This window comes from Physeter macrocephalus, chromosome 4 (assembly GCF_002837175.3).
Source record: "Physeter macrocephalus isolate SW-GA chromosome 4, ASM283717v5, whole genome shotgun sequence".
NCBI lineage: Eukaryota > Metazoa > Chordata > Mammalia > Artiodactyla > Physeteridae > Physeter > Physeter macrocephalus.
Window position 1 is genome coordinate 27,011,687 of NC_041217.1, and position 13,011 is coordinate 27,024,697.

General features: G+C 39.8%; 1 protein-coding gene across 1 annotated transcript; it reads right to left on the reverse strand.

Annotated features, from left to right (window-relative positions):
* Window positions 1-1,099: 1,099 nt before the first annotated feature.
* Window positions 1,100-10,780, reverse strand: ARPC5 (actin related protein 2/3 complex subunit 5). Its single transcript, XM_055084060.1, has 4 exons — window positions 10,385-10,780; window positions 7,974-8,045; window positions 5,571-5,747; window positions 1,100-2,154 (listed from the first exon to the last, which is right to left on the reverse strand). Exons 1-4 carry the CDS (start codon window positions 10,526-10,528, stop codon window positions 2,092-2,094), a joined length of 456 nt encoding a protein of 151 aa, XP_054940035.1. The 5' UTR covers window positions 10,529-10,780; the 3' UTR covers window positions 1,100-2,091.
* Between the last annotated feature and the right edge of the window lie 2,231 nt (window positions 10,781-13,011).

Below are 13,011 nucleotides of genomic sequence, written 5' to 3' on the forward strand. Positions count from 1 at the left end.
AGTTAGTATCACCTGGGCTGACATTTAGCCGAGATGCATCAGTTGAGCCACTTGTTTCCAGCTGGTGTCCGTTCTGACTCAGCCCCTGTGTTGTTCTGTTACATATTTTAATTATCTCCGTTGAGTAAAGCTGTTGGCAAATTTCGAATACACCCATTCATGTGACTATAAAATATGGAACTCCGGAATTTCCCCCAACACTACAGTCATGAAAGTGATGTTGAGAAGGATTTTATGAAAAAGCACTGCAATATCACTTGTTTTCATTTTAAAGTTTGTATGTGGTTATGTTATACCTATTTGACCACCTCTAATACCTATAGCTTAGCTTTTCTTACTCATAGCCCTCTGAATAGCCTGCAAGTTTCTAAAGCTTTAAAGTGGGAATCTAGCCAGGTGCCGTGGGAAGGCAATCAGAGGTTGCCTTGAGCAGGTAAGGACAGCAGATGTGAGGTGTAAGAACGAGTTCAGAAGCTGGGAATAAACGACTGCAGCTGCTGGACTAATCTGCACAATCTAGGTCTCTGAGCAGTGACACTACAGGTGTTCAGCGGACATCCAGAGGGCTAGGGAATCACTTCAGAGGCTTCATTATTAATATTTATTAATGACTCTCTCCTCTTCTCTACTACCTTATATTTGAATAAAGTAGTTTTATAAACCTTCTACACAAAGTTAGTTGTCAAAGAGTATTATAACCTGGTGGTAAAACAGGAACTCTTTCCTCTTCATTAACTATGCATTCGTAAGTATTAAAGTAAGAGAAAAATAAATTATTCAACACTGACATTTTATTTCCTGAAGTTTATCATTTTTACAAAACAGAACAAAAAGCAGGTATCAAAAACAGCAAAGAGTTTACAGAATTTCTGCACCAGTTTTCACACAAGTCAGTGATTATGACACTGGTATCTAATGTAAATACTAGATACAGTCTGATTTCCCTCATGGTCATAAGCATTCAGGTGATTTGTTTTAGAGCTACTGAATAATTACTTTTTCATAAGCACCGGTCATTTTTTGAGAACCGATTTGGTTTGTCCAACAAAGTGAACATTTTGATGTGTGGCATTTTCTTTTTTTTAAAAAACACTGAGCTAAAATACAGAATGTGTATGTGTTTGGATCCTAACCAAATCTTTTGAGATCCCAATAATTACCCTGAAAAACACTGAAGACATTTATAGGACATATTAAATACTAGTTATATACCTCATAATATCGAAGGCAGCTACTATAATTCTAAAGAAAATAGCATTTCATTCAGAGGCTGCCCAGAGTTTCAACTACATCATAGTTTCCACATCCTTCCTGATTTGGAGTAGTTTCCCCAGATAGGGCCATATTATTAGAAAAAAAAGTTTTATGCTCATGCCAAACAGGGTCTGGCATTTTACAGATACATTTGTGTAGAGCAAGATTCCTTGCTCTGTACCCTGGGTGACCACAAAGAAATCAAGAGGCCATGATTACTGGATGCTGAGAGGAAGAAGCGTACTTCAACTCACATAATCTGGAGGCAAGCAGAAACAGAGTTGGAACTTGGTTGTGGTGTTCAGCCACCACTTGTTCCAGAAACACATTTCGTTTAAATAAGGGAAGTATAGTCCAGTTTTGCAATGTTAATAGCTGCCAGTCTCTCAAAAATTTTTTATAAAGATCATTTCCTGGCTAGCAATGAGTTAGGAAACCGGCCTCAAATTCTGATTAAATTTCTCACTATTAGTCAAAAACAAAACCAAAAAAACACTCCCCAAACCCAAACAACAAAAATACCCCCCACACCAGCCAACAGGGGTTAACAATTGCACAATTAAACTTGAATGTAAATTACGCTATGTACAGATTGGTATACACATCACTAAAATCATTTTGAGAGAATGAGACATTCCTGTTGAAACATTTCTTCTACTTTATCCCAATTTCATTAAAGAAAAACTGATATGTAATTTTATTCTTTATAGATATGAAAAGGAAACAAGAAGGCAAAGCTGAGAAACAGATGCTGCCCAAAGGGCAGCGGTGGCATTTGGTTGTTTTGGTCTTTGTACCAGCAACTCCCACCCATGGGAGATATCCATTCCCGCCGGACTACACAGTTTTCCTTGCAGTCAAGACTCGAACAATGGACCCCACTCCTCCAGCAGCAAGTGCCTAAACACAAACCAAAGTGTCAATGTTGGCAGAATCATAAAGACTCAATTCTCACACAAGCAAAACATTTTTCTTTTATTTTTTTAACATCTTTATTGGAGTATAATTGCTTTACAATGGTTAGTTTATGCTGTATAACAAAGTGAATCAGCTACATGTATACATATATTCCCATATCTCCTCCCTCTTGCATCTCCCTCCCTCCCACCCTCCCTACCCCACCCCTCTAGGTGGTCACAAAGTGCCGGGGTGATGTCCCTGTGCTATGCGGCTGCTTCCCACTAGCTAGCTATTTTACATTTGGTAGTGTATATATGTCCATGCCACTCTCTCACTTCGTCCCAGCTTACCCTTCCCCCTCCCTGTGTCCTCAAGTCCATTCTCTATGTCTGTGTCTTTATTCCTGTCCTGCCCCTAGGTTCTTCAGAACCTTTTTTAAGATTCCATATATATGTGTTAGCATACGGTATTTGTTCTTCTCTTTCTGACTTACTTCACTCTGTATGACAGTCTCTAGGTCCATCCACCTCGCTACAAATAACTCAATTTCGTTTCTTTTTATGGCTGAGTAATATTCCATTGTATACATGTGCCACATCATCTTTATCCATTCATCTGTCGATGGACACTTAGGTTGCTTCCAAATACATTTTTCTTAAAGGAAGAATGTGTGCAGCAATTGATTTTGGATTCACTAATTTTCACAAGTATTTCTTGAGCACCTATTATGGGCCAGGCACTGTTCTTAGCAATGGGGATACAGTAATTAACAAATAAAAAAACCTTCAGAGTCCCTGCCCTCAGGTGCTTACATTCTAGTGAGATCCTAGTTTACATTCTAGTGTGTTGTTTTCAAATAATAATATGTTCTTAAAGATCTGCAGCATGATGTTTTTGCCGCAAACAGGTGCTCAAATACAAATTTAGGACATTCGTTCTGTTCTGAGCAGGGTCAGGAAGAAATTCAAACTGGGATCAACCATTTTAAGTTCCATTTAGACTAGTCAGTTTGTCAGATTTTTCTTTTCGCAAGCTAAGAAAATACTATTTAATAGCTAAGAACTTAGGAACTTTGACTTTGCCTTGGAAAATTGGAAGTCATGACTAAGAATTAGGAGTTTGAAGCTCTGGTTTACTTGTGGTTGGAAACACGTACTGAATACCTTTGTGTACTGGGTACTGTGCTAGATGCTGGGGGTACAAAAGTGAATACAGCATTCGAGTCTACTGAGAATAGACAGACATATAAACGGATCATTTAAATATAATATAATACAAAAATGACAGAGCTATGCTTTGGGTGCTATAAAAGCACAAGGAGGGGCATATACCCAACCTGAGGGCATAGAGGAATGTGAAATGGTGAGGGAAGGCTTCCTGGAGAAAACGATACATTAAATGGATAAGTAGGTGACAGACTGACATAAAGGGTAAAGAGGCACTGGGGCAGAGAGAAAATCATAAGCAAAGGCATAGAGGTGTGAAACATTATGGTGTGTTCAGGGAAAACACATTATTATGCTTACTGCTGGAGCATAAGGGGAAGAACAACATGGAAGATGAGGCTCGACCTGGGAACTTGGACTTGATTCTGCAGGTGATTCACAAGGGGCAGATTTGGAAGTTAGAGACAGCATTCTGGCAACTGGGTAGAGAATAGATTTGAGGGAGGCAAAACTGGTAGCCAAGAGACCAGTTTAGGAAACTATAGCAACAAAATGTTAGAGATGGTTGAGTGGATGATCTGAGAAGTGTGTAGGAGGAAAGACTCTCAAAAACTGGCGACTGTTAGGAAGAAATGAAGACTTAACACATGCCTCAGTTTTCCAGTCTACTAAAGGGGAATAGCAAGCATTCCGTCTTAGCATTTTTATGAGGATTAAATGAGTTAATATTTATAAAGTGCTTGGAATACAGTAACTGCTCAGTCAATGTTTGCTATGATCCTGAAACTATACTGAAACTAGGCTGATAGGTTTAAATGCTGGCTCTTCATCTGTAAATTGAGGATGATAAAGATATTTATATATCTCATAGAGCTGTTGTAAGGATCACATGAAACATAAAACTAAAAGTACAGCAGCTGGTGAATAAAAAGTATTCCATGAATAGGATGACTATATCAATTATTCTCCAAATTGATACACTGTAGAGTAAAAGGGAACTATTCATAATTATGTTGGGACAACAGGCATAAACTGGGGCTGTCCTGGGAAAACTGGGAGGTATGATAATCCTATCCATAAATGTTAGCTCTTTATATTTGACAGTGTATGAGGAATAAAGTGACTTGATCCAGGTAAAACAGCAAGTTTTGCTACCTATTCATACCTTACATGTGTGATTTTACTCAGATACCCAGATAATAGCTTCTGAAAAACTGAGTTTTGGTAACTGTAAGATGTTAGCGAATACACATCTTACCTGTGGTTGGTTCTATTTGAATGTTACACTGCTTTTATCTATACCAATATAATATAAGAGTTATGTATTAAAGATTACCTTACCAACTTTTTACCTGAAGCTAAAAATTCCCCTTAGCCATTTTTTTTCGGGGGGGAGGGGGGCGGATAGTATACCAGCATCTGCTTACATTGCAAAACAAAATGCATGAAGAGAAAAAAAAAATGTAAGAATTCTTGATCCCACCTCCGATTTCATTTTTTTAAACTGTGGTAAAATATAACATAAAATTTGCCACATTAGCCATCTTTAAATGTAAAATTCAGTGGCATTAAGTAAATTCAAAATATTGTACAGCCATCACTGCTATCTATTTACAATACTTTTTCAGCTCTCCAAATAGAAACTCTGTACCCATTAAGCAATAACACTCTATTCTCCCTTCTCCCCAGCCCCTGGTAATCTCTAATCTACTTCTAGTCTCTATGAATTTGTCTATTCTAGATATTTCATATAAGTGGAATCACACAGTATCTGTCCTTTTGTGTCTGGCATATTTCACTTTGCATAATGTTTTCATGGTTCATTCATGCTGTAACATGTACCAGAACTTCCTTTTTTTTGGTCAAATAATATTCCATTTATGTACGTTGTCACATTTTGTTTATCTGTTCATCTGTTGATGGGCACTTGGGTTGTTTCCACCTTTTGGCCATTGTTAAAGAATTCTTGATTTTATTACTTATTTTCTTTTCAAAGTTTTGATTTAGTTCGAAGTTCAAGATTGTGTTTAATAAACAATAATCATTACTGAATAAACTTAAGTGTTGCATATCAGTGTCTCTTAAGACCAAGGCTAGTAAGCATAAATCTAAACTTTCATTTTCATGCATTTATTTGTAATAGCAAAGATGTATAATCAAAAAGTCAAAATAGTTATTTAGGTGAGAGGTTGTCATTGTTATTCTCTATTCCAAGGAATCAGTCACATAAGTGTATAATTCATAACTCACCTTTTCATGCCACTGCAATAACATAGCACTGCTATTGTCAGAGGGGCTCTCAAAGCCTTTATAAATATACTTCATTAGGAGGTCCACACCATTCTTGTCCAGGGATTGAACTGCCTTTTCAATATCATTAGCTTTAAAAGAGATGAGCACCTTCAAGACAATGCTGCCTGCTCGATCCTGAGGGTAAATAAGTAACATCATTTAGACTCATTTTTGTGTGTGGGGTTACAGTTTTAGAAAGGCCACACTGAGAATGTGACATTTGAGTAAAGACCTGAAGGAAAGAGGAAACTTGTGGCATACTTGAGGAAAGTATTTCAGACAGAGAAAAGGATAACTGCTGTTAGTGTGTGTTCAGTGTGTTCAAGGAATAGCAAGAAGACCCAAGGTGGCTGGAGCAGAGTGGAGGACAGGAAGTCAGATAGGTAGTGGGAAGGCAGAGCACATAAGCCCTGCAGGCCCTTGTGAGGACTTTGGCTTCCTGTCAGAGAGATGAGAAGATGCTGGGAGGTTCTGAGAAGAACAGGGATATAATCTGACTTACACTTTAACAGGACCAGTTGGCTGCCATGTTGAGAATAAGCCGGGGACGGTGGGGTTGGAGGAGGGCGGGGAGAGCAGGAGACAAGGCAGACGCAGAAGCAGGGAGACCAGTTTGGAAGTTACTGCAATAAGACAGGCTGGTTTTGGCTAGCATGGTAGCAGCGGAGGTGGTCAGAAGTGGACAGATTCTTTATATATTTGAGGGTAGAGCCGAAAGGATTTGCTTACAGACAGATGTGATAAGTTATCAATTTATTAAATCAATACATTTCACTTCTTGATCTTAAAAAAAAATACAAAACAAAAAAAGAGGAAACTAAATTGCAGTTCTACCATCAACCATCCTTCAGAAATAAGTTATTAATAAACAAAAATTTAAGTTTTTAAAACTTATTTTGTTTCATATCTATAGTCACTTTAGATATGATATAGTGATCTTCATTCATAATGATCTTTTTTCTTTGATAAAAGGCTGCTCCAACAGCAAAGTTATTTTTTTACCCTTCAAGCCAAGCACAGGGAACACTTCATTTCCCCTTTCAACGTTTCTCTTTCTATTCAACACAAAGTGATACCTTCAGCATTCCAACTGGTCAGATTTTACAGTATGTTTCTACCACCTGTTGTTATCTTCAGTTTAAAGACTATGCAATTACCCTATTTAGAAAAATATCCTTGCACCCAGAGCTATAACCTCCCATCCAAAGCTATGATAAAAAACCACCCATATAAAAGCAGAAGGTGGTAAAACTGAAATTTCAATGACATTACTCACTTTTAAAAACCAAGGAAATATTTCCCTTTATAAAAGATTATGTGGCCTAGATAATTATTATGCATTTACCTAAGTTATTACTTACTAGTATTCAACTAAGGAGATTCTTGGGGCTCCTAGGATGTATGAATAGCTATGGACAGTGGGGTCAATGCTCTGGGCTTCATTTTAAACAATAAATAAGTAAATAGGTTCTTAAGAATTACTGAAAGACTGCTACAGGGAATATAACTATACAACTTTTCTGAAGGGCAATTTGGCAATACCATATGTACCAAAGCCTTAAAAAAATGTGCAGTCTAAAATCCAGCCATTCTCTTCTAGAAATTCATTCAAAGGAAACAATTAAGAATTTACCAAAAATTGTTCATTTCAGTACTGTTTATGACAGAAAAAAGGTCAATTATCTAAATATATGACAAAAGATTATATATAACTAAACTGCAGCATTATCTATATGCAGCCATTAAAAAAGATATTGCAGAAACAAACTTATTGCCAAGTAAAGACGTTCATGTATGCTGCTATACAGTTGAAAAAGCAGGTTATAAAATTCCATTTTCATTAAAAAAAAAAACACTCATAGAAAAACTCTATAAGCATATAGCAACACCAAAAAGTAATCATTATCTATGGGTCAGTGGTGGGATTATAGATGATTACTTTTTTATTCCCCCACATTTCTGAGTTTTCTATAATATTTAACAGAATTAAATATTAGAATTTAATTCTATGAAAATGGTAGAATTAAAAAAAATCTTTAAAAAGCAAGTAGAAACTCTTTATTTTGTGAAAGTTTTATTCTTCAAGACTTTGCTTAAATTCAACCTGAGTGGCCTCCTCTAAAAACACACAGATCTCTCCAATGTTTGAACTTAGTGTGTCTACCATGCAGGATTATCATAACTCAATACTAGAGTGCTATTTTTTCATATATAAATTTGCTACCTATCAAACTACATTGTAAGCTCTTCTATGTCAAAGATAGTAAACAGTTAAAATATTTGTTGATTGTGTGACACTTCAGAGGATTTTGGTAAGAATGCTAAGATATCAGCAGAGATCGCGTGTTGTCTGTGACTCACCTTCACTGCCTGGCTCTTGGTGTTGATAGGGGGGTTTTTCAGAGCTGCCTGTAGGGCAGCTGTCATGTTTCCTGTGATGGAGGTTAAGGGGATAGCAAAAAGGGCAGCCTTCAGGAAAGCACTGTAACTCCCAGGAAACACTGGTTCTTAAGAGTTGACGTTATGCATAGAAAGAAAGATTAGTATGATTGCTATGTTCAATACTGGAAAATTCAGCATGTTGGTTTCAAGGATGTCCATCATAGGTAAAATACTGAAAAAAAAAGAGAACACTAAATTTTTAAAAAATAAAGCAAAAACTGTTTCATCCTTGTTCTAATTAGTAACTGAACACCTTGATAACCTTTCATTTTCCAGTAAGACACATATGCAAACATTATCCAGAGTGATATTTTTCAAAATTCTAAAATATATATCAGAATTATTAGGCACCAAAATGAAATAGCCTATCCTCAACCAAAATACATCTTTTTATGTGATTCTAACTGGAAAAATAAAGACCAAATTTTCACTAGAATTATATTCTATATTAACTGAAATGCTGGTAGAAAGTGCTGGCAGATTACTCTAGCAATCTGAATGATATACATTAGCAATCTCTCAATTTTGATGAAAAGAGGCATTACAGAAGATATAATAATTCAATGACCCTTAGGTGGCAGCTTAATTTTTCTGTTTTGGATATTTTCTCTCATATTTCATACAGGTCATTCAAACTGTCTTAGGCCACACCTATTAAATTCAGTCTCACTTTGAAAGCACCAGTGAGTTAGCAAGTATGAGAAACAGAAGGCCAATTAGACCGTCAGAACGTACAGACATTCCCCTAAAAGGAAAACCACACAGAGTTCACTTGTTCCTCCATCTGTAGTGCCTGAACAGGGCTTGTCTCTTCTTGTAACAAGCGTAGAAGAGACAATATCTTTAAATTTTAAGATGAATTGATTAAAAAGCAGATTCACTATATGGATACAGCAGTACCATTTAAGAGTCATCACATGTCACCTAAAATAAGTCTCCCAAAACATCATTTATGCATCACCAGGAATGCTTTTACACAGAATAATCTTCACCACTTATGTTCTGAAGAAAAAGGTCTGACCAAAAAAAACTATGGTTGTGGTAGGCTGTTATTTTCAAGGCTTAATGGACTTCTAGAGAAGCATGCCTTTTGCAGATTGGCTCATTTATAAGACCTCAAACACTTAAGTATTTAAATAATGCAAAACAGCAACAGCTGATTGGGAAAGTCATGGAAATCAAAGAAACATCTGTATGTTGATAAATGTCTAATGCTGTATTTTGGGTACTTCTAAGACCAGCTATGGCTGCTACCAAATATTTTCACTCATATATTTCCCCATTTAATTTAATAGGACACTGATGTGGAAAGAGTCTAACAAGGCTTCCTAACCGTATGAATACACCCAAGAATAATCAGAAATGAGTGAATTCAGTAATTGAGAATCTCTAAAACTACAGCTTTGGTTATTGCAACATTTACATTTTACTAAAAGAGATCTGATACAAATGCATCCTCAAAGTAATGAATATTTAAATATGCAAAAACAACAACCAGGAACTGACAGCCACATTTTAACTAAATGGAAACGATTCCAGCATTACAAAATGATTCTGTTTCGTACAAACGATTCGCCTTCTATTTTATTCACTGGGGTTTATTTTAAATATTTCCAGGGATTCTCTACATGCATTCCTTGTTTTCTTTCTATTGTCCTTTGCTTAGCAGGTGAAAGGCTCCCAGCTTCCTTCTGGGCAGTTTTGTACTCACTCCCTTTCCCCCGGTTAACAAATTCTATACAATCTATATTTTGCCAAATCCCTTTCTCTTATGAAAAAAAAAGGCCACGGACAGAGGGGCCTCAATTCTGCAAACCACCCCATCTCTCCCGGCATGAAGTAAACTATCTCAACGGGGCCAAAACAAAACTACCACCACAATTAAAAGAACATCACTGAAGAAAGATGCCCGTTCCTTCCACTCAGACATGGGTGCTAATGAGACTCCGGTAAATACGGTTCTGGGAGGACAACTTCAGCGCCCCGCAACAGCCCGAATGACCAGCACCAGCGCCGTGAGGGCGCGGCCGGCACCGCGGGTTCCCGGGAGGCGAGAACTCCGGGAGCAACCTGAGGAATCCGGGGCGTGGACGGCGCGCCCGGAAGGGCAACTTTCCGAGGGCGGGACCCTGGGGTCTCGGGGCGACTCGGTAGAAATGGGAGAGCCCCCTGCCCTCTCAGAACCGGGGACCCAAAGAGACGGGGGTGCTGGGGACAGCTCCGAAGCCGGTCCCCGGCCGGGGCCCGCCGCCCTCACGCCCTGCCTGGAGCGGGGGCCTGGAAGAGGGGCTGGGTCGGGTGGGGTGGGGAGGACGGCGAACAGAAGGATATTGCCGCAGGCAGGAGTCCACCTCGCCCTCGTCGGGCCCGGCCTGCCCGTCGCCCCCGTCTTCCTCGTCCACGAACTTGTTCTCGTCATACTCATCCACGTCCACCTTCCGGAACCGGGCCGACGACACCGTGTTCTTCGACATCCCGATCCGAATCGGTGGCCAAGGCCTCCTCTCGGTGCTGCCCCTACCTTAGCAAGCCCAGCCCAGCTGGAACCCGCAGACTGGCGCCTTCACTTCCCTCTTCCGCTCAAAGGGGTCGCGGGCAGCCGCGGCGCGGGTGGTTCTGGGCCTGCGCGCTGGCCGAGCTCCTTTCTCCTCAGGCTCACGCTCTCGAGCCTCCTACGCCGCCCCTGCTCTCCTCTAAGCGGAGCGCGCCAGGGAGGGAGCGCGCTGGACGCAGTGCGCAGGTGCGGACTCTCTGAAAGAAAGGGGCGGGGCGGGGCGAAGGCGGCGGGGGCGGGAGGGGGCGGGGCAGGAGGGAGGGCAGAAAGCGGTGCCGCGGGCAGAGGTAAGAGGCGATTGGGCCTCCTAGTGCGTCACGTGATCCCTAGGGGGTTTCCATAGAAACGCTTCTCTGCGGTCCAGTCTAGGGGGTCTTAGGTTGGCTGCGATGGGCACTGGGGGCGGGTGGCCTAGGCTTTGCTGCAGCCGCCGCCGTCAAGGACCTGTCATCGGGGTCCTGCGTAAGGTCCGGCTGGCACGGACTTGCCTGTGAGGTGGGATGGACTGGTTGCTGGACCAAGTCCCCTGCAGCTGGCAGGAGTATGAGGCGGAGTGATGCACGCCCAGCCGCCCAGCATCGTTCTAGTTGTCAGAGGCATCACTTCGGACTGTGTGCTGCCCGTGGCTTCGTTCCCGAGCCGGGAGCCCCTTTCTCGGGGTTGGACCTACGCTGCGCGGCCAGCGGGAGGTCCCCAAGGACGGAGTCGAAAGGTCATATCTTATGTCAGTGCTGTGTAACGGCATAGCGGCTGCACCTGCAGAACTCGAATTAGGTATCGTAACCATTGGGAAGGAGGGGGAGGTGTCTGGGTAGGGGCTGGGGTCCGGTGGTAAGACTGGGGTGAACCTGTGGAATTTGGGGTAGGGTCAGCCATTGACATCTTAAAATAAGTGGTTGTTTGGAGCAGGAATGGTAGAAAAGGGTAGGGGCGAGTTACACTCTCTGGCGCTGAGGGGAAACAAAATGTGTAAGGATTAGTTGAAACCAGACCTTTAAGATTTATCTTTATGGTTTAAGATTTATACGATCCCGCTAGGCCAGCTTTTTATTGTATTTGACGTCTCCATTTATGAGAGCAAAGCTCTTATTGAGCAGGTAAAAAGCATTAAAACTGAGGAAATGGTAGTTGGATTGTGTGTGTAACACTGAAATACAAATATCTGCAGAATAAAATTAATTTGGACGTTTGTCAGGTTTAGTTTAATTTCACCTCTAGCAGAAGGCCGGCTGCTGCCCTAAGTACCTCAGTCCTTGGTTTCCTGTGCTGTAATTGAAAAGAGTACTGGACTTAGAATCAGAAAACCCTGGCTCGTGTCTTGACTCTTCCTTCCACTCATAATCTATTGACTGAGGCACACCACTTAAAATTCTGAACGTCAGGTTCCTCATTGCAAAAGTGGGGCTAATAATGTGTACTTAACAAGATTGTTCTGAGGATTAAATACAAGAAAGCGTTTGAAACTCTAAAATTTTGCATAAATATAAATTGCATGTTATCTGTACCATTGATTTTGGCACTAGTCTTATAAATTACTTAATGATATATTGTGTTTTATCTTGCCGCTGGAAGAGATAGATTCTAGAGGGCAGAGACTGTCTTATATTTCTTTTCTTTTCTTTTTTTTAAAATTGAAGTATAGTTGATTTACAATGTCGTGTTAGTTTCTGGTGTACAGCAAAGTGATTCAGTTATACGTATATATTGTATCTTCCTTTACATCTGACATAAAGCCAAACATGCAGAAGGTACTCAATACATTCACGTACTCAATTATTCATTGATGAATGAATAAATGTGATAGGCAGTACAGTTTGAGGGTCACACTGAGAATAATGAATCAGAAAGAAGAGGAAGAGAGATCTCAAAGTCAAACCTTTGTTGGACATATATACATACATATGTGTATATATATCCGCATCTATATCAATATGTATATACGTATACATAGATAGATAGGTAGATAGCTAGAGACCCTTCAGGAATGGAATGCATCCTTTTTTCTTGGGAGGAAGAAGCAACATGGCATTTTTCTTTTCCCAATTAAATTACCCTTCTATAAGAATATCATTTAAGTGACAGAAGTGACATTTAAGTCAACACTCAAGTTACAAGCAAACACACTGCTAAAAAATCCCCCAAGCGCTGTCTTAAGACAGCAAAGGAAAATTTTCTACCTGTTGGTAATATTTATTTTAAAAAGTCGTATACCAAAGTATCAGATCATTACTATGGTGAATGGCATTATATAACTTAGAATAAAGATTTGTTTTAATATTTTTTCTCAGTTTCAATCTTTTGCTAACTCTAGTAAGAGCTAAACAATATACTTGTTTAAATGCTAAAGATGGTTGTACTTTTTGTTCTTCTAAATCAAGATTTTCTTTGAAGAGAAAATTGAAC